The following is a 22,924-nucleotide window of genomic DNA, read 5'->3' on the forward strand; positions in this document are numbered from 1 at the left end:
GAAGAAGGTATTTGTTGTTCGACATGGTTTATTTTTTTTTCCTTGTTGCTATTTGTGCCAACAGGTCTTCCAATAAAATATGGCCCTGAACTGATTTACACACACAATCTACTTGTTTAATAGTTTTCAACTGCAATACTGTTTATGGTTTCCTGACAAGGCTGAGCCTGCGCAGTAAATTAAACAATGTTTTTGCAAAGGTTGGGGGAAATTTGTAAGTGATTTGGGAACCCTGGTAACATTTCTGCTGTCCCCTAATCTGATTGCATCGATAAACCAAGGGGGAACTCGGGTGAAATTACCGGGGAACCCCTGGTAACATTCGCCTGCTTCCTGCCCCTTGGCATAAACAGTCTCACATCAGAGTAATTCTGATTTCTATCACGTTGAATCTTTTAAGTATTGATCCCTTGATATCTAAACATAAAACACTGAGTATCTAAAAGCACTAATCTTCAGAGTTTCTTTAAGTGATGAAATATCAGATGTTATGAAATCTGGGAAAATGCGGCAATTTTTGAGGAAAAAATTAAATGAAGAATCACTTTGTCCTTACAGTAAATTTTATTAAAATTACAAAAACAAATATCATGTTTAACTGTTGATTTCTTCTTTGTTTATATATCATTAAAAAGTTAGTCAGATTTTTTGTGTGTTTCTCAACTGGCAACTTTAATTTTTTTTGCTTGTTTTTGGAACTCCATGAACAAGCAACTTACAGTGCGTAACACCAGCCAAGGTCTGATAAAAGGTGGGCGTGTCGCTCTCATCGGACAGCCGAATGCCCATTGTGCCGCCATCTTGCAACAGCCACCTGGTCAGTGTGGTGGCATCCAGGTTTCCAACCACCCAGTGTTTGAACTGTTCATAACTCACTTTGTCAGACTGAAAAAAAAACACAGCCAAGACAGTGTTATGTGCGAACAAAGAGACTATTCAATACTACGGTCCAACAGTTGCAAATTGTATGCATCAGAGATATCACTGGTATAAACAAAAGGGGATGTTGAGATGGGTGAAGCATTCTACTGTAACCACAGATTTTGAAGAAGGTTGTATAGTCTGTTTCACTTTGGAGAAAATCAACTCTCTTTACGTTTTGGAACACCTAATCGTGAACAACAGCAACTGCAAATCATAAATGTATACTATCACTCTGTACTGTGTTATTGTATTGGTGCTGTTGATCTTGAACTTCTTTTGTGACTCAAGCTCTCTCACACTTGGCAAATTTTATAGTCAAATGCTCATAAAATTACATTTTACAAATCCACACTATGATTTTCAACTTAACGCCAACCCTTCATATATTTATGTAAAACTATGTTCATGACATCAAACAGATCCTTTTTGACTTTAAAACCTTATATGACCTACATTTTTGTCATTATGTGGACTGTCACAAATGCCACTTCTTTTGCTATTGTACCTTAGGCAAGTGTACACGAAACACTTCATGGTGCATTCTTTGAGCAGTGAAAGTAACACTTCAATGGACAAAAAACCTCAAAAAGGACAGACTCCGTTGACTTCAGAACCTTGGCATCATGGGATTTATAAGTCCAGGATGCCTAATCTCAGATCATACTATTACAAACGGATGATTCTCAGACTGAATGATATTGGACTGATTTCACAAACCACTTACGTCGAAAAACAGCAAAGACAGAGACTGTGGTAGGTGTGAATCGCATGCTTGGATCAAGCTTTCCAGGTCTTCCCTGTGAACCAAGCCACTGGACTCATTTGCATAAATGCCATACACAACTGTACGGAGAAAAAAAGAAAATAAAAGAACAAAGGTTAGATATTGCATTCCCAGTTTCCTGGATAGTTCTCCCTCTCACAATCCTTCATTGGGATTATTTCAATATTTTTACCCTATGTTGAAAACAATATTTTTAATTTTGCCTTCTTTTAAACCTTTGAACCCGCCCGGACAGAAATGTCCGATGACGTCATAGAGTACCAGGGGGTCAGGGTGCAAAGGGGTAAGTTACAATGCGCTTTTTGGGACAGATACTGTATTCAGACTCTCAAACTTTTCCAATACTTTTCTGATCTACCACTTGTGGGGGCTCATTTTAAAGCTCTTGGAGTGAGAAAATGTTCAAACACACCAGTTTTTAGAAAATCAAAAATATCATTTTTCTTCATAGAGTAAACACAGGGATGGCAGCCATTTTGAATTTCAAATATCAGTAAATGTCAGGCCACTTGTTTCTCTAGTACCAAAGTTTGCACAGTGGCCCCTGATTTTTATTCTTGTTTTGGTAAGAGTATGATTGAAAGATTCATTGAGGAAAGTTTGAGCGCAGGTTTAGGTGCTTCATTTTTGAGGCGCATACTACATGTACCTTAATCTGTTAGATCTTGATTCTACGTTTCCTGTTTGCTTGTCCTTTAAAACATCCCTTATCACTGTCTCTGTGGATGCTAGTCACACTGTTTCAATAAATTATTTATACTTTTATCATTACTATTTGACTCTTTTTTTAAAGTTTATCAAAAACCAAACATCAAATTAATGACAATTCAAAGAATTATTTCAGCAGTGTGGAATTTCCTGAACCTAGAAGATACAACAGACATTTGTATGATTCATCCAGAGCATGTCAGGCAAATCTTGACAATGAGAAAATATTGATGCATACTATGAAATATAGGAAATATACTTCTCTAATATGACAAACAGGAGTGCGTGTACCGGTACCAGTACCGGTACATGAAATGTTTGTGTAGTTTGGATTTGTTTTGGTTTCACAGGACACCCTATATAGTGCTTTCATCAGAGTCTATGGTTTAACACATGAAGTGCAGGGGCACATGTAAATGTACACATACATGCATTGAACATACATATGCTGGTACCCTTTGTATGACCATGGAGTTAAAAGAAGGTTAGCTCCATGGTATGACATTAAATCCAATTACTGAAGAAGTCAGCGAACTTGAAAAAAAAATTACATAATACCTGGTATGTAAATATTATGTATTACCTGGTATGTAAATATAATATCTGTCTGAAGATTGCAAGGAAAAATTATCAAAAGAGGAACTCTGATCATTTAAAATAATACTGTCACTGGGCACTGAAGGGCAGTGGCTATAACCCCGGATTAGTTTTATTATTTTTTTATTATTTTTGTTCTGAATGACCACTGCAAATGATTTTGCTCTCGATGTGTCCATCTATAATGTGTCGACGAGCTTGTCTTTGGACGGCCTCCACGTCCATTTACCAGTACTGTGTAACAACATGTGATGTAGGTGTGTTGTCATAACAAAGAATCTTTTTGAAAATCTGTGATGAGTCTTTTTCAACAAAGTCGTCAACACAGGTTATCAACTTCATGACCAAACAGATTTAATGGACTTGCCCAAATCATCCATCAAATAGTCAATGTCTTTGTCAACATCAAGAAATACAGGAGCCAGAAACTGAGATCTGCGCATGGCTATAAGACCAAACTACAAATACAGTATCCAACTGCCATATTAAAGTGCTTGGTTACTGCACATGATAAACGAGAAAAGAAATTTGACAGGGTGGCAACTGTGGTACATGTACTGTATGGTTCTTAAAACAAGACATGTGAACACACTGGGGATCTTTTGCAAATCCAAGGATGGCACTATCTGATCACATGAACAATCTCAGAATTCCATGGGATTATCTTGATCAGACTGATCAGACTATCGTGAAGGAAGGCATCAAACACTTTTCCAAAAGCGAGGCCTCAGCTTTTCATGCACATTACATGTAGCTGGAGACATCCTTTCCTCTGTTCAGACAGAACATGGATCCACATTTCAATGGAAAACGTCAAAATAAAGCAACTCTCCTCCAGATCATGACGGCGACCATACTGCCTTCAAGACTGGGATTTCAAAGCCACCGCAGACTTTCACGGAAGCGGCAGCCACCTGGGTACCCGGAAGCGGCGATTATTACCAAACTGCAGTAAAGAATCTTACAGGGATGAACGAACTAAGACCTAGATGCATTATAACAATAAATCTAAGTACTATTTGAATATTAATAGGATTATCAGGTGGCATTATGAGGGTCAGAATTGTGATATTAGGAAATGGTTTATATATTATTTCATTACTAATCTACCAGAGCAGTGGACACGTTTCCTTTTGCAAAGATGACACATATGATACCTATGCGAGGGTACCATGGAGATTTTCTAGTGGGGCTAGACTTAACCCTTTGAGCACTGTAATTTTTCCCCCGAAAATGTCAGGGCAACTTTTTACCAATTTTTATGAATTTTCTGCAATTTTTTCCATGATTTTGGACCAAACAGACAAAAATGTTCATGGGCTACACTTTTTGACCAAAATTTTGAGGAAAATCAGAAAAAAATTGTCTAGATCTGAAAGAAATTGTTGGCATTATAAGGCAACAAAAATCGACTTTGGCACTCAAAGGGTTAATATTTAGGACCTTGGTTGATAACCAGTATAGTGAGTCATGCATGACATTGAGTAAATTTTTCAAAAAAGATGGGTAGCATCCGCCCACAGACATACATGTAAATATAGTGAACTGTTATTATATCTAATAAAATCCCTATCAACTTTATAACATACAACATAAACAACAGCTGGGTGGGTATTCATGAAAATATTGTTTTTTTGCAATTTTATGATGCTAGATTAGGCTACATATATTATAAAACAATTTTTAATGGTTTATCAAGAAATATCATACAATTATTTTCTCGCTTTGCTGACTGAATGAAAAGATCATGTTGTTCACAACAAAACATAAAGTTAGCTGCTACAAGGTATGACACTTTGAAGTAAGATTCTAAAGTTTATGTTAAAGCATGTTAAAGCGTGTGTTACGTTAACACAAATATTTTGATTGCCAGCATATAACCAAGCTGCACATGGGTGGGGGAATCAATGTACAGTATGGCGAACATACCTCACATCTAACACTGTATAGTAGCAAAGCTACGTAATTGAATTTTCTTGTTAATCTCAGAGAAAAGTCATTAGGGCATGTCTCACTTAACTGAGCTGAACTGTCGACAGACACAGATGATACAAACTAAAATAAATTCAAGCCCTCACCACCATCATGTGTTATACCGTAAAAACCCTATTAATTCAAACACTCCATTAATTCCACCACCCATTTTATTCTAAAAACATAATTTTATTTTACCCTTTTCAATTCGACTACAGATGGAAATTGGGACTTTCTCAATCTCTAATAATTCAACCAACCAATCATGACAAGCTGTTTTGAACATTTTATTTTAATAAAATACACAGAACAATATAATGTGCCGCACAGAATGTCTAATTCGGGACTTCAGGAAAGTCACCTTTATATGTTTCAATCATCCAAGATGGTATGCATACAGGTATCACTTTTGAACTGTCAATAAGTTGAAATTCCTAATATTTTGACTACTAAAATTATTTTGGCTCAGGGCTCGAAAATTCTCGCCGCCGACGACGCCGTGACAAGTGAATTTTGAGTCCGGGCAAGTGAAAACAACATTCTCCCAGCCCGACGGACAAGTGAATTTCAATGAGGCCACTGTATGTACATAGGCGCTGCCACTCTCTAGTTCTTTGAGTGTACCGCTTTAGGCCTAGATATGGCCGGCCGATAAAATAGCTCTGTTCTACTTGGTTACAAATAGCAAAATATTGACGTCTTTGCACGATGTTTTTTTCTTCTGATGAAATCATGTCACGATGCCTCCTCAACAGAAAACTACAGCTTACAATAAAATGTTGTAAGGTGTTGAAACAATTTACCCTCCTTCCTACAAAGTTGCAATGTATTGAAACACTTTACTCTCCTTTCTACAAAGTTACAAATTCCTGGTACGTGAAGCAAACATTGTTGCTGTTTGATTCTGCAATCGCGGTCCCTCAGTCCCTCATAGACGGACCGTGCTACAAAACATCATGGAGGAATCCGAATACTGAGTGTCCGTCGAGCTACATGAAGAAGAACCACACCAAGATGAACCTGTTGAGTCTAACAACCTGTCTACCGCTTGTTGCAAACTGGCATTGGTCTTCAGGTCATTCAACGTTGCACGAGTAGTTGGCGATGTGGATGGTGAACCAGTTGCGCTAGTGATTTGGCAACATTGTTACTACCCTGAGTGGCGCCGTCGTGTGTTGAGCGGGAAAGTCCAGAGAAACCCGCCAATTTATCTGTTAAAGCCTCAACTTTCGCTGTAAGCTCATCAACTTGATCCTGGAGTTTGGGTTAGACTTACGAGCACTGCTGCGGGTACGAGTGGTCTTTTCCTTCCGTATCGCCCCGGAAGTATTCGTGGGAAGTTCACCGTCAACTGCGCTGACACATGTGGCATGCCCCATGAGTTTGTGGGCATCGGATCTGTACCTTCCCCCTGACCATGTGGTTGCTGACTATCCACTGGGCTCTGCTCAGGATCCTTATCAGACATCGTAATTAAGAACAGTACTAATTGAAGTGAAACAGGTCAGTAACCAGATATGAACGAATATGCTCACGTGCATTACTGTGATTGGTTGACAGAATGACAAGAACATTAGATAAAAGTGTTGGAACTGATTTTGTTTATAGTTGGGTGGCCAAGGCATTTTTTTCTACTTTTGACAGTAAAGTGGTATGGTACGAAGGTGAAAATAAAAGGTTGAAGGAGCTTGATTCATTCAATCAAAGTTATGAATTTTTTAATAATGAAAATGACAATTTTTGGCTTTTTCGTCAAATTTCTGCCAAGAATTCAGTCTCATGAAGTTCGACAATCTGTTAACTTTGTATTTATGTCATATAGAAACATGAAAATTTATGTTCTGGATCAAAATTTGTTCTTATTACAGAAAACCGGAAAATGGAAAGTTTATAGTACTCAATGTTCAGGGAACTATCAATTTAGGTGAAATGTCCATGTAGAAGATGACTTCCTTGTTAAACTGAGATAGTATAATGTAAAGTTCGATATGTAATATTTTTGCCGCTGAATGTCCTTGTATATTTTTGTATTACAGATTTGCGTTTCTATTTAATTTATTATTTTGCAAAGTGCTCTGGAAATTTTTGGTTTTAAATTTTCTACTCTGAATTTTTTTTCCATTTCTGACCACCCTCCTCTCCCAAAGTGTAATGGTTCAGTTATCTTATTGATAGCTAGTGGGATTTAAGTACCAAGACCATCCTGAGTATAACAAGTAGAATATATTTTCCAATAGAATAGATGGCTACTAAGCTGTCAAATTATGGTGAATTAGATGATTAAATAATTATTGATAGTTATCAGTTAGTAATTTGTATGTGGAATTCAAGATTGAAGCTTTAGTATTGAGATATTAAAGAAAAGGAGGCAAGTTGAAATGACAATGACAGCATCAACAGGGCATAGTTGAATGAAATGCTTTTTAATGTTGAATGGCATTGAAAAGGTCATTTGAAAGTTATGTTTTGCATAATTTTGTGCTTGACATGACTGCATAACTGAGTATTATGTGAGTGATGTTGTTATAATTTCTTTATACTGCTACCCACACTGGTTTGTGATCACTGTAGTAGGATTCAAGTACACCAAAATCTGTAGACTGAATATTTGTATAAATATGATCAAGGCAAGATCCATAGTTTGTTGTTGGTTGTTGGATAACTTGTTTGTATTTGAGTTGGTTTGTCATAAGTTCAATCAATTGTTTTGCTGAAGATGTTTCTTGTAACAAATCAATATTGAAATCACCAAGTATCACTGTTGGTAGATTATTGTGGAGTTCTTCATTAAGATTTAAAAGAGCTCGTTTTAAATTGCCTATTGGTGTTGAAGGTGGAATATAAATAGCAACAACTTGAAGTAAGACAAATGTTGTTTTGTATATTGCTGTGATAAACTCGCAGTGTAAGTAATTGTGTGATTGTGGAACCGACTCCAGGATGTTCGCTTTGCTATACAATACTAGGCATGATATGGTCTTGTTGTTTGATTTCTGTTATCGTCATGTCTGGAAATTTCAAAACCTGGAATTGTGTAATCATCATTTTGATCACCACTTTGTAATCTTGATTCACTGCAAATAAGTACATGAGCTGATGTCAAACTGAAATCATTGACAACATCTTGAAAATGGCAATGAAGTGATCTTACATTTTGATAAGCAACAATAAATTTGTTTGGTATATCATATGGAAAAGTCAAGCAAAGTTGTAACATGGAATGTGATCGCATGCGTTGCATTTCTTCTGTGACATCACTGCTGACAGATATTTGATTTTCCTGTAATGTGGTTATGTGAAGACCAGCAAGTTTTGTGACTCTGCTAAGGGCAACATAGTGTATATGACACTGGTTTCTGTTTGAAGCAGTACTGAAATCAACAACAACATCAGTGAGAGTATCACCTTGGCAACGGTGGACAGTCTTTGCACTGGCTGGTCTGATGGGAAATTGTTTTCTAACAACTTCAGCATTTTTATGTCTTCCTACTCTGAATTGCCGTGATATCTGTGTAATGGGTGTCCATGCTTTGGTTACTCTCCTCTGGTATAAATGTCGTTTTTCTTGTCGCAGTGCTTTGCCAACAGTGCTATCATCAAATAAAATCCATAGAACCATGACATGATCTAAGTCTGGTCCATCAATAAACTTTATTACTCCTGGAGTGCCATTTATTAATCCATCATCAACACACAGATTCATACATAGTTCAACTCGTTGATTTATTCCAATGGATAATTGAGATACTAATCCCATTGTCTTTTGAGGACCTAACATTGCAACTATGGTTAATGTTTTTGTTTCACTGTTTCAGAGACATCCCCAATTACAGTATCAGTAGCAGATACATTTGTTTTAGTTTCTGTAAGTCTGTCGTACACTAACACATTATGGTTATCAACAAGTCTGTTTTCACAGTAGAGATGCACTATTGAATCATGTACGGTGGACTTCCATTATTGGTTTGTACTATGCGGGTTTTCAGAATACTGATGTCATGTGAAGTGTGTTTTCCTTCACGTACACGATTAAGTAATTGTGCGAAATCCAAGTCATCTTTTTGACGCATAATATCTGTTAATTCAAACATTTTGAATAGGTCTTTCCAGATATTTAAAGCAAGTGGTCCATAATCATGCCTAAGATCATTAAATATCCAGCCATCAAAGACAGGCTTCAATTGATACAGGTCCCCAAATGCAACTATACTGACACCACCAAAGAGCTGATTGTTTGCCATGATTTGTTGAAGCCGAAGGTTGATGTAGTTGAACATACCATTGCCAACCATGGAGATTTCATCAATGAAAATAATTTTTAAATTCCTGTATTTTGCTTGCAAAGTATTTAGTCTTTCTGATGTTAAGGGTTTATAGTGAAATCCTTGGCTTGCAGGAATCTGCAGCGCTGAGTGAATTGTACTCCTTTAATATTGTATGCAGCCTTGCCTGTTGGTGCCATGAGTAATAGTAATACATTGTCAGGATTTTCACCAGGACGACTTGAAAGATATTTCAAAAGTACTTGATAAAGTGATTTCAGAACAACAGATTTACCAACACCTGCTCCACCTGTAACAAACACATGCAAAGGATCTGTTTTTGTTTTAATCCAATGAATTATATGATAGAATATTTCTTTTTGCTTCTTGTTAAGAATCTGTAAAATGGGGTACAGCTGACTGTCAGGCATTCGTGGGTGTTGAAGTTCTTCAATATTGGGATTGTTTACAGCCATGCCAATGTCTTGTCCTATGTCATATTGTGAATGACTGTCGTTCTGTGGGGCAAATATGTTCATTGTGTCACTTTGTCTGCATCCTTCTGCAGAGTCTTGTCTTTCCTGATGTTCTGTATTTGGAGCAATATTGTCAAACATATCCACAGCTGTATTCTGTACTGCTTCAATTGCTTGATCTAATGCCTCAGCATTTTTATTGTAATCCTTTTGTTTAGTATCTACTTCCTGTTTTATTTGCAAATAGCGGTCATGGTATGTACTACAACCAGCCAATAGTTGATTTTCATGTCTCCAATGATAAAAACACATTACTAACTCTCTGTAATGATTTTCTGAGTCTCTCTCTTTATGAAAACGAACATATCAGATGACTTTACTTTTTGTGCGTTTTTTGTAGATAAGTTTACCGACACGATAAGTTGTCCCACTGTTGTTGTTGTCATCATTGTAAACATCATCATTGTCTTTCTTCTCTACTTCATCAGGTTTTTCCCTTTCAAAAGTATACCAAGCTGCAAAATCTGCCAAGCACAATTTCTCAAGGGCTTTTGGACGACGCTCATATTTTTTCAAGATGTTGTCACTTTCTATATCAGTAGCATTTGCCGGCATATTTTGTATTTCATCCAGTGGTTTCAGTAGAATAACTCGATCATTAGGGGTGATGTATTAACAAATATGACATCTCGTGATGCTCTCCTCAATTTCATTTGCATAGTTAGATACACAGCCTCTTGGGCACTAACTTCAACATGATTTAGGAATTTGTTTCCTATATGTCTGACACTCTCCCTGATGTCTTGATTTCCTTCTCTCACTTCATCTACAGCTCTAGCTAGCAAGTTACTCATTCCTCGTTGAGCTTTGCTGATGTAAGATGCTATGTACATTGCACAGGCATATGGATCTATAATAAATTGAATGTCCATGTTTGCCCTCCATGCTTTCAGTAGAATTTCATTATAATTATTTATTCTGATTTCATTAGGTGATCTTTTGAGGAAGATTTTTTCAGATGTTAGGGATGACTGTATTGCTTTAATGTAGGTCTCCTCATCAAGTTGTATTTTGTCTAAGAATTCATCAAATGAGAGCTTTTCTCCGAATTGTAAATCAGAAAGTACAGTTTTAATACGTGTATAGTGTTCTTTAAGGCTCTGTTCTGTTGTTTCATCATATCCATAGGTAATGGTGGTTGCAATATCATTGTTCTTGGCATAGGTGGTAGAGGAAAGCCAAATCTACAAACACACTGACCTTTGACTTTACATGTTTTTGCATGTCTATGCATCTGATAATTTATCAACTCTGCAAGGTTTTCATCACTGGTTTCATTGCTGCATGTAATATACTGATCTATGAAATTAATAATTTCATCATCATCATTCTCACCATACTGTGGTGCATCTTTGATCCATACAAGCATGTGTACATGTGGTGACCCTCTTTGTTGAAACTCGACTCTGTAAAAGTAGTCCTGTATTTCACCAAGTGGATGGTGTGAACTGAGTAGAAAATCATGCATAAATTGCTGAAAGCAATGGTCAAAGTGTCGAGCACAAGTAACCGGGTCTGATTTGATCAGTTCAGACTTAGTATTCCATGACATATTTAATATATCATTGTCTGTGTACTCCTTTTCATGAACTGTCTTTCCAAGAATTTTCAAAAGATGTATCCACTTGGACTCTGCTGATGAGAAGGACATGAAGTATGTAGGAATTGCAATTTGGCGTATCATAGCAAAAATGTCTCTCTTAGCACTTTCCCAATATGGTGGTGACCCTCTCAATGTTTTTAATGCCCTGAATCCTTCATCAAGTCTAACTATCTTGTCTACATTTTGAGGAGATTGCACTTCACCAGCTGTTACTTTACGGCCTTTCAGATTACATTTGCGTAAGCATAATGATGCTTTGTCTTGATTTGCTGAATTTGTAATTTTTTCAGTTTGAAGAAAATGTTCGGAACAGATTTCGCAACTCTTCGATCTTTATGTCGCAGTTCCCATTTGCATAGTGTACTGTATGATACTGGGATGTTTTGTTCACTTTGTCTCGGCTGACCACAAAAAATTGTTGGAAATGAGAGTTCTTCGGAATACTTATCTTGAAATATACCTAAAGGTCTGTTGCCTTCACCCGGGGCAAAGCAAAATGCTCCTTGTGAATCTATGTTTCTATCATAAGAAAGTGAAAGCATTGTATCTAATGTTCCAGCAGCCTGATCCTCTAATTTGATTTCTTCTGTCCAATCATCATTGTTATCATCACAATCATCATCATTGTTATTATCAACATTTTCATTACAGGATTCCTGTTCATCTATTTCAGAATTAAGATTGCAATCATTGTCCTGCAAAAATTCTTCCCAGTCAATCAGATTCATTCTGATCACAAACATTCCAATTTGTACCAATTGTTATTTTTTCCGCTTTATACAAAGGACTGTTTTCAACTAACCACTTTGCTGCCATTATCACTTTGTGAGGTCTAATATTTTCAACTTGGTACGCATGATTGTAGCTTATTTTCCTTTTGAATTTGACAGGTATTGTTTGTGAATCATTGATAGTTCTGGGTAATGTTGAAACAGTGCTAGATACATCAGCTATGACATTTACAATATTGCCTTTGAGACTAACTTGTCTACCCCGTGGCAATTCTCTGATTTGCATGAAAGGAATACGTAAGGCAACAAGTCTTTCTTCAAGTGGATGTAATTTTAACTCTGGTGGGATTCCTGGGAATGACATTTTGTTTGCTACAGCACAAGGTGGCAGCTTGGACTGTTTTAAATATGAGTAACAAGTTTGACATAATGGTGACATTTCATCATCTGTGGCATTTACATAGGATGATGCCAATGATGACAATTTACTTTTAATATTATTGTAATTTACAACACTTTCTCTGTACCACAGCTGTTCACAGCACACACATACAAATGTTGGACCATTCTGAACTGATTTATGGAAAACTTCAATAAGTTCATTAATTGATTTGGCCCACTGCAATTTCTTTTAATTTTCTTAGCTCTTGCATCACCTTCTTTTTCAGCTTGTCTGTACACTTCATCAGACCGTCTGAATTTCTTTGATTTAGCATTTCTCTGTTGTTCATTTTGTCTGTACATTTCATCAGACCGTCTTAATTTCTTTGATTTCACATTTCTCTGTTGTTCACTTTGTCTGTACACCTCATCACACCGTCTTAATTTCATTGATTTAACATTTCTCTGTTGTTCATTGTGTCTGTACACCTCATCAGACCGTCTTAATTTCATTGATTTCACATTTCTCTGTTGTTCACTGTGTCTGTACACTTCATCAGACCGTCTTAATTTCATTGATTTCACATTTCTCTGTTGTTCACTGTGTCTGTACACTTCATCAGACCGTCTTAATTTCTTTGATTTCACATTTCTCTGTTGTTCACTTTGTCTGTACACCTCATCAGACCGTCTTAATTTCATTGATTTCACATTTCTCTGTTGTTCATTGTGTCTGTACACGTCATCAGACCGTCTTAATTTCTTTGATTGAGCATTTCTCTGTTGTTCACTTTGTCTGTACACTTCATCAGACCGTCTTAATTTCATTGATTGAACATTTCTCTGCTGTTCATTTTCTCTGAACTCTACCATTTTCCTTTTTTCTTGCTTTCTTTTCTTGTCTTTCACTTTCTCTTTTTCTCTATAATTTGCACAGTCTGTGGTTTCAGCCGTGTCATGAAATGTCTCTGTATCTCTTTTCTCAAGGAAATCATAGTGCCACTATCAATTTGTCCTTCTACACGGATTGCATGGTATAATAGGTGTATTGTTTCAGAGGATTCACCTTCAGTGTCGAATGGTTCATTCAGAACATCTAGATGAACTGCAATTTTTACACTGTATGCCATAGCAGCTGCATTTATTTCAATATGGCCACCATGAGTTGCCAAACCTGGGTCAGATATAGACATGTACTGTCTGTAGTCATCTTGATTATTTACATGATATCTCTGATATTCACCTTTAATGAACTGCTCATATTGATGCCAATGATCAATTATATAGTTGACAATTTGTAATCTTACAGCATTATGATGAATCTGAGATCCAAAGAGACCTTGACTTATAGCCCTAAATAAACAATTGCCATCACCCTCAATAACCACCTTTCTGTAAGAATTTTGGACATTGTCTTTTATGTTGGAGATGCAATTTTCTCTTTTCATTTTTGGCCTTGTGGCTTAATTTCTTTACTCTCATTGTATTGATGTTTTCAACTTCTAACAGATGTGATAAGATTCCTTCAGATTATTGTACTTGTTGCAGTATCAAAAAGGTATAATCTGGAATAAATGCTGTTGTGTTTCACTCAAGAATTCGTGTACAAGTTATCCTTGTATTTCTCTAGGATGGATGGATTATTAGATAAAACACCAAGAATAAATAAATATATCTCTGTATGTTGTGTATATATATCTTGTGGCAGTCACTATAAAATTAAAGCAAGTACTCAAATCTTCCAATTTTTAAATATTTATTTGATTCTTATGATGGTGTGATTGTTATAATAGTGAAAAGTGAGCCTTCTAACGGCCAAATGTCTGAGCGTTCTGTGAGCCTTCCAACGGCCAAATGTGCAAATATGAGCCTTCTAGCGGCCAAATATGAGCCTTCCAACGGCCAAATGTGAGCCTTCCAACGGCCAATATGCAAATATGAGCCTTCTAGCGGCCAAATACAAGCCTTATTATAGCAAAATCAACCTCTTGAGCAGTAGTGGTGCAGGACTTCGGCTTGTAGATGTAATCTGTATAAGAAATAAAATCAATATATGATTTGAGTGGCAGCATGGGCTAAGGGACGGACCATTAGACTTTGTAGACTTTGGCAAGGGGGGGGGGGGGGGGGTGGTCAGAACCGGAAAAAAAAATTTTCAGAGCAGAAAATTTGAAAAACAAAATTTTCAGACTTCTCTCCAAAATAAAAAATATTCACAACGTAACGATAATAAAAAATTCTGCAAAATTCAGAAAAAAAAAATTTGCAAGTCTATTTTCATTTGAAAAAAATAAAATTTAAAATTATCGGACGTAAAAAAACATTTTCAGAATCCAGTCGTGACCACCACCCTCCCAAAGTCTAATGGTCCGTCCCTAAATTTAAAGTTCAAAAAATACCCAGTAGAAAGTTCATACCAACAAAATGTCACCCTATCAAAAATACTGCCAAAGTACTGCTTCCATTTGATCAGGACTTTTCAAATAACTGCAACAAATTTGAGTCATGTATGTAGCCCATCATGAACTGTATAATATATCAGTCTATTGAATTCTAAAATTCTTTGACAAAAAATAGGAAGACATATACCATAAAATATGCAAATAAAGGACCTACCCTAGGCATTTTCCAGGTAAACGTTTATGATTTATCTGCTCAATTTCAATATTTTGAAAAACAACCTTTATATACAACAACTACACTTCCCCCTCTATACAATGTTTGGTTCCTTGAAAAAATGTGTACTGTGTCTTGAATGACCATAGTCGGCCATATTTCTATTGGAGATGCGTATTTTTTATTGAACGAATTTGATTTTTTTTTCCATATTTTTACGACTCCTCAAGCACATCGTTCTCGAGATTCAAAATTTTTGATCACTACCATAATGAACAAATTTATCTTTATCTCGATGAAATCATGTCTATTTTCACAAATTCAAAGTCTAACCTTTTGACGCAATAAACTTCTGACGTCGCACGGATACGCATACTAGTACACCTTGGCCACGTCGGCCATCTTGTTTTTCCACTAACACGTATCCTCACCACTTGTTCATATTTATGACTCATCAAGGACACCGTTCTCGAGATTCAAAATTGTTGATCACTACCATAATGAACAAATTTATCTTTATCTCGATGAAATCATGTCTATTTCACAAATTCAAAGTCTAACCTTTTGACGCAATAAACTTCTGACGTCGCACGGATACGCATACTAGTACACCTTGGCCACGTCGGCCATCTTGTTTTTCCACTAACACGTGTCCTCACCACTTGTTCATATTTACGACTCATCAAGGACACCGTTCTCGAGATTCAAAATTGTTGATCGCTTCCATAATGAACAAATTTACCTTTAGCTAGATGAAATCTTGTCTATTTTCACAAATACAAAGTCTAATCTTTTGACGCAAAATCTTCCGACGTAAGGATACGCATACCGTACACCTTAGCCACATCGGCCACCTTGTTTTTCCACTAACACTAACAGTAACACGTATCATCGCGACTTGTTACCATACAAAAGAGTGAAACACTTACCTGACTTTTTCCTGTGACGGTCCTCTAGATGCACTAAGGTTTATGAAGCAGCTGAGTGCCGTTACCTTGCTTCGGATTGCCAGCAATAGCCGGCCTTGGACGATATTTCTGACGATGAATACTATAGTACTACGGCTTTACTCTAGCCAGAGACGATGCTGAAGTTGGACTCAGTTTCGGATTCAGTTTCGGATTCGGTTCTTATATTTCCAGCTTATGTTATTATTTTTTCGAAGAATATAATAACTACTGATACACAAGGAGATATTTTAACTAGATGAAATTACTGCACAAATAGCATGTATTTTATCACATAAATGTAGCATGTAGTTCACGACATAAATGTTTCATATATAATCATAATTCAGTGTTCTCCCCAGGATCAAGCAAAAGCGTAGCGGCTAATTTGCATAATCATTTGCATATCATTAATTTATATTTGCATATGGATATAAGCTTGCACATGCACCCAGGCATTCATGTACACTCACAACAAAATGCAATGGTAACACACAAGTATGCAATTTGAACATCATGGAAACTCTTTATTACACTTAAATAAATCATCACACTGCACAGTATAGTACAATTGCAATTAAAATAGAAGATTCAAACAGTAACAGCAAGTTCAGATTGAAAGCAAGAAATGGTTCGTCTGGTTGGAGTTTCATTAATACATATATTGCTAATAAAATTGTCAAAAATTGCCAACAAAGAGGAAAATTCATAAGTTTAAGCTCTACACAATTAAAATGTAATTGAGTTTTATATCATTTTTGAACGACAAACACCGCGAATAATGTTTCATCACGGGGATCAATTTCAACCAGCCGACCCCCCCCCCCCCCCACCCCCGCGTAACTACCACTGCCACTGAACATCGTCGTTCGATTCTTGATTTTAAAAATACCACAAAGATGATCACAAGACATGAACTAAGTACGACTAGAATCACTCGAAAATCAGGTGTAAAATCTTTCAGAGAACGTGTCAGAGTGGAACCACACGCGACGCCAGGATCAATGTCAACACGTTATAAACACGTCGGCCAACATGGCCGCCGCCATATTGGAATTTATGCAATGTGAACTCGATCGCGATCGTGATCGTACTCGGACAAAAAAAAAGATCATCGTTGTAAAATCATAATCAACCTCACTAGTCAACTGCTTCTTTTGTTTCTTTTGCGGTCCATTTCGTTGATCGAAGCATGGGAATGTGATCAAAGGCCCCGCTAGTGCTACACCGCCTAACTCTGTGAATACTTGTCCTCGATGTATACGATATACCGACTGAAGGTCTTTGTTGGTCGTAATAGTTGTTGTAGAATGAAAACTTGTGAACAACCCAGCCGATTCTTCTATTGTTTTAGCGTTCCTCTCAACACTTACGGACAAGTTATCGGACGCATACCATACTTCACACCTTCCACTCTTTCACCAGGTTGAAAGTTGCTGTGAGCGCTAATGTGTAGACAATGCATGCAACAGCTGGTAGCTACGCAGAGCGCTAGCGTGTGAACTAAAGGATGGCAGGAATATTTCAAAGCGTAGCGGGGAGAATCAAAGCGTAGCGGGGAGAGGCGAAAGCGTAGCGGGACCGCTACGCTAAAATGGCCTGGGGAGAACACTGATAATTTATAAAGTTTAAAAAATCAAAACACTTTAGGCAGTAGAGCAAGGAACTGTAATGCATGACTACACAAGACAAAACTGCTGAAAAATCAGTCAAAAGTTACAACTTATGAGCTGTCCATCTCAATTATGGGCATTATGCAGTTCAGACTATTCAAGCTAACAGTACTACGCACAATTCAAAGAAATGCATTCAATGCTATCTTTATTACGCAACATATTATGTAAAACAACATCAATCAAAACATCAAATTAATACAACATATTAACATTAAACCATGTGACACACATTGTGACATATAAAATGATTAAAGTATGTTTTTTTAAATATTGTTTTCCTTGCTCGACACTTCCTTTAAATTTTAAATTAGAGTGCTTTGAAGCTTTCTGTAATTTCTATTTTTTAACCATTTGTGAATATATGCACACAATTTATGCCATGAAATATATGCATTGTTTATTGTGATCTTATTTTCACTTTGTCTAGTGTGATTAGATATTATTTTAGCTGAAAAAAGGTCCAGGAAAGTAAGGAAAATCCAGTATTCCACAGTGTAACAATTGGCTGAAAATATAAAATTTCTTTCAGTCTCTCGAATCCGAAACCGAATCCGAAACTGAATCCAAAACCGAATCCGAAACCGTGTCTAACTTCAGCATCGTCTGGCCAGAGTGTAACTTGGACATCATGCTTCCCATAGACTACCATGTATCAGAAAAATTAAAACTGTGATAACTTCATTAATATGCAAGCCACGCCCACCAAAACCTTTTCAGTTCTAGCCATTTGAATTCTGAAGATGTCTACCAAATTTGACTGAAATACGTTCAGCCGTTTTTGAGATAATGGGGATACAGACACACGGACACACAGACACACACACACACACACACACAGACATGGCTAAGCCATATGCTCACGTGTGTGAACACGTGAGCAAAAAAGATGGCTAAAAGTTGTCTACTGACTAAAGTAAAGAAAGCACAGCTACTTGTCAGACTAGAGGGCTAAAAGTAACCTGGTGAGCATGCGTAGAAGAATGTGGACTATACCAATATCACTCGGGGGTGAAATTAATCAAAATGGGACATTTTTACCCATGATGAATACACTGAGGGTTGGCTTTGCCGTACGCCTGAGTCCCGCGTACCGGTCGTCCTTTTTAGTCCAAGTTTTATCTACTTTGCTTGAATCAAAATTTGGCCTGCAATTACTCAGTTTGATAGTAAAAACCATTATTTCAAAGGAAACTTTCACAAACAGAGTCAGAATACAAGGGAAAAGGAGAAAAATTTGAGGTTTTCTGAAAGGTCAAATCTGGGTCATCTTATGTGATGTCATGAATGAAGACCCTTTAAGTACACAATTATGGTTCAAAAGAAACCACCTAGGGAGGTCCAATAGGTACAATCTTATGATAAAAGATAATTTCTTGGTGCTTTCCAATTTAATGGCATTTAGCTTGACTGTCAGTTTTAAATTAAATTTTATTTACAGTTATGGCAAAGGGAAATTGTCAACAGTAGTTGCAGTAAGCATATCCATTTCAAATCATCACATTAATATTTCTGCAGAGTCCTCCAGTTTAATGATGTAATAGTGAACATCACTAGACATTTCTTGATGATATCAAAATATCAAATGAAAATGTTCCTGGGCTACAATGTTATCATTATCATTAAAACTATTGTTACTCTTTAAAACATTGGGAAGCGAATTGAACAATATCAGTGTGTCTTGTTTTAAAGGATACTTATGCTGAAGATGCTATTGAGCCTGCTTGATCACAACTATGACACAACACCACAATACTTGTATACACTATCACTATGCTACCGAATGCTTTCTTCTGCATGGAAAATTTGTATTTGTGTGGCTAACAAAATTTACATCATGACTTAAAGAGTGCATAAATGTGCCACATAAGGTAGTAGAGCTTGTAGTGTATATTATATGTATGATAAGTTGTCATACTGTGAACACTAACTCAATGCTGCAGAAGTATTCTGTATCTGTGGTAATACACTTCACATTGCTACCTGATTTTTAGAATTGCCACCTAATTATTTCTTGTGGCAAAAGTTTACCATCAGAAATGAAAAAGTATTTTGATCCCTTCAATGTCATAAAAAACACAGATAATTAATGTAATAAAAACTAAACAAATATTTCTTTAATGTAAACATACAAAACATCTTGATTTGTAAAATTAGGAACTCCTGAATGCCGAGAAAGCTGTTGCTACACTTGAGATCATAAACTGTTTAAAAGTTGCTCAAAATGGCTACAAGATTTTTTATTTGGCTAAAGAGTTGGCTAATCATTTTGGTGACTTAGGGGAACCCTGCAGTTTATGCACATACCACGTGGTAGCAGTAAACTAAATGATACTGAAAGTTTCATGTGGGCACAATTTGACACAACACCGCTGGCCCATTATATACTTACCCTTAGTGCACCTACCTGACTTGCCTATTAAAACCAGGTACCAGGTCATGATGACACACAATGACAATGTACCGGTGTTGTTTTATTGAAATGCATTACATGTCCCCCAAAAATTTAATTGGTCACCCATTAAGACCTACTATGGGTCACTGTGTCCCCATGCTGGCAAAAGCTGGCTGAAACACTGTGTATGTGTACGTTACATAAGATATTATTTTTGATACACAGAATAAGGACACAAATTTATTAGTAAGTTACAGCTATTGTTTCTTTACAATGACATTAATAAAACCATACATATTTACTCTTAAAATCATCTGAAATTCAGGGCAAGTGAATTTTTCTTCCGGACAAGTGAAATTGAAAATTCACTTGCCCTATGGCAAGTGAGTTTTAAAAAAAAATTTTCGAGCCCTGTGGCTTTATTAATGTTCTAACAATTCAATTATTCAAAATTGTAATTATTTTTTTCTGGTCGAATTGATAGGGTTTTTACGGTAATATCTGAATGAGTTCTAAGGGAGCTATCAATTTCACCACACTGCCATAATGAGTGCAGTACAGCAGTAAAAGGAACACGTTCAAATCACAGCCTACAGAGGCAGACGTTTTAACATCAGCCTTGCATCATGTGACACCACATTAACACTGCGAAGACCCACTTAAATTGAAAACACAATTCTTTGCCCAGAGTGTTTGAATGCTCTGTGTGTATTATGTGCAAACTACTACAGTTCATGAGCTTCCATTGGATATCAATATGCCCAGGATGCAACTGTGCAAATACAAATGAATATTTACAGGTTTGTTGACAAAATGAAAATAATGGGTATTTCAATATATGCCTTGAAGGTTACGTGCCGGATAAAAGACCTGATTCATAGAAACATTGAAAGAATATCATGCATAATATAGCTGCTGTTTGATTAAAAAAACATAGCTAAAAGCCAAACGTCTCTAGTGTTTGCACGATACAAATGTATCAGACAGTTTTCAAAGGGCATGCATCGATCATAAACGATGTTGTAATCTTTATTTCAAGTATCTCTTTGGTTTTCAAACATTGATGGAAAAATTACAATATTAATATATAACAACAGACTTTACAGCTACTTTTCCATCTGCCATTTTAAATATTCCACAATGTACTCATTGCAAACTGAAAGGTGGGAACCAGGAAATTAACTACAGATCCTGTTCACAGGGGGTCAAAGGTCACCATAGAGTGGTACAGTGACCGTATTTGCATTGGACACGTGGTGAAATATATCATATTTGATGAGATGTGGTGGAGTTTTTCTGTATTATGGTGCAGGAAAATTGAATGGCAGAAGTAAAATGTTCTCTCTTCATGTTCATAAATTTCTTTAATCCCATAAAAGGGGCCTACTAAAATGAATAAATTGTCATCATACTTTGTAGTGGAAGTGTTTGTTTTGGAGAATTTATTAGCTGGGGTCGTAACTACGCAACAGTATATAAACATTTCCTTCACGGAAGCTGGCAGTGTGAAATTTTAGGATTATGAGAACTCTGTTACATCTATGACGATTATATGCAGATTTGCACGTTTCACCAATCCATTACGCCCGCACTAGAATTTTTACAACTGCTGCAGGAAAGACATTTTGCGATTGAAACCCACTCAAATATACATCAATACAGCTTGGAAAATGATCTCTGAGTCAGGTACAGCTGGCAGAAACAGTCCTATTGAATATCGGTTTCTGAAATAGTGAGGATTACAAAATATCCATACAGAGAATTGCCTAAAGCCTACCGTGTAAATCACGCCCACACATGGCAACTGTATTGAAATGCTTTAGAATTTTTATGGCATATGCAAAAATTCAGCTGACAAGTTTGGTCAAAATGACTTCTCTGATGACAAGCTGCTTTTTATGACTAATTGTGCATCTCTTATGTTCTCTAATCTTTAGGGGAGGGTTACGCTTAAGTCTCATCACCATTAATGCTTACTCCATGAGTACTTAGGATTTTTGAATACAAGGGTTGATGTCTGGCAAAATTGCAATATGCGAAGCTGTTTCTGATGACATCTGATAACATCCATACAAACCAAAATCAAAGCAGAGACTGAGTTCACAAGAGCAATACATTGTAAATGCAGCTTTTTTAACTTTTCATAATTTTGTAGTTGACAATAAGTGTAATACATGTACACTTTAGGTACAGTACAAGTACACTGTACATGTAGGTACAGTACATGTACACTGTAGGTACAATACATGCACACTATAGGTACAGTACATGTACACTTTAGGTACAGTACATGTACACTGTACATGTAGGTATAGTACATGTACACTGTAGGTACAATACATGTACACTTTAGGTACGTTCTACGGTAATTCAATGCACTGACTGTGAAAACATCACTCTCTTTTCTATTTCCATCAACTGTCTCACTTTCCTCCAGTGGAATCTGCAATAACGTCTGGATGGTTCGTCACTGTGTTAATTCACTGTACATGAGCAATAGTGGCTATGCATGTCAATACTTTTTTATTCTCGTCAACTTTCTCGTCGCCTTGTGAAGACACCAAAGAATTACTGACAGCATTGAATGTGCGACCTTGCAGACTGGAATTATCTGCCCGGAAATGTCACATGCAGAATTAAGTTTTATAGATACTCATGCCAGATTGCGAAGTGAACAGAGATTCAGGACTGGGGGTAATGAAATGCCCACTTGCAATTTCCCTCCATTTTGGCTGATTTGTCTGGGTGACTGCTGTGTTCAAACGCTGTGAGCAAATCTGGGATTGTTTTCCT

General features: G+C 36.7%; 1 protein-coding gene across 3 annotated transcripts in view; it reads right to left on the minus strand.

Moving 5' to 3' along the window:
• The window catches only part of LOC139145435 (ubiquitin carboxyl-terminal hydrolase 32-like), an 84,077-nt gene that overhangs the window by 35,168 nt on the left and 25,985 nt on the right, over window positions 1-22,924 (minus strand). For all 3 annotated transcript variants that reach the window (XM_070716619.1, XM_070716617.1, XM_070716618.1), the window contains exons 4-5: window positions 1,649-1,767; window positions 720-885 (exon numbers count right to left, since the gene is read on the minus strand). In XM_070716619.1, the coding sequence (XP_070572720.1) occupies window positions 720-885; window positions 1,649-1,767 (285 nt within the window). The remainder of the gene's footprint in view (window positions 1-719; window positions 886-1,648; window positions 1,768-22,924) is intronic.

This window comes from Ptychodera flava, chromosome 12, assembly GCF_041260155.1.
Source record: "Ptychodera flava strain L36383 chromosome 12, AS_Pfla_20210202, whole genome shotgun sequence".
Taxonomy (NCBI): Eukaryota; Metazoa; Hemichordata; class Enteropneusta; family Ptychoderidae; genus Ptychodera; species Ptychodera flava.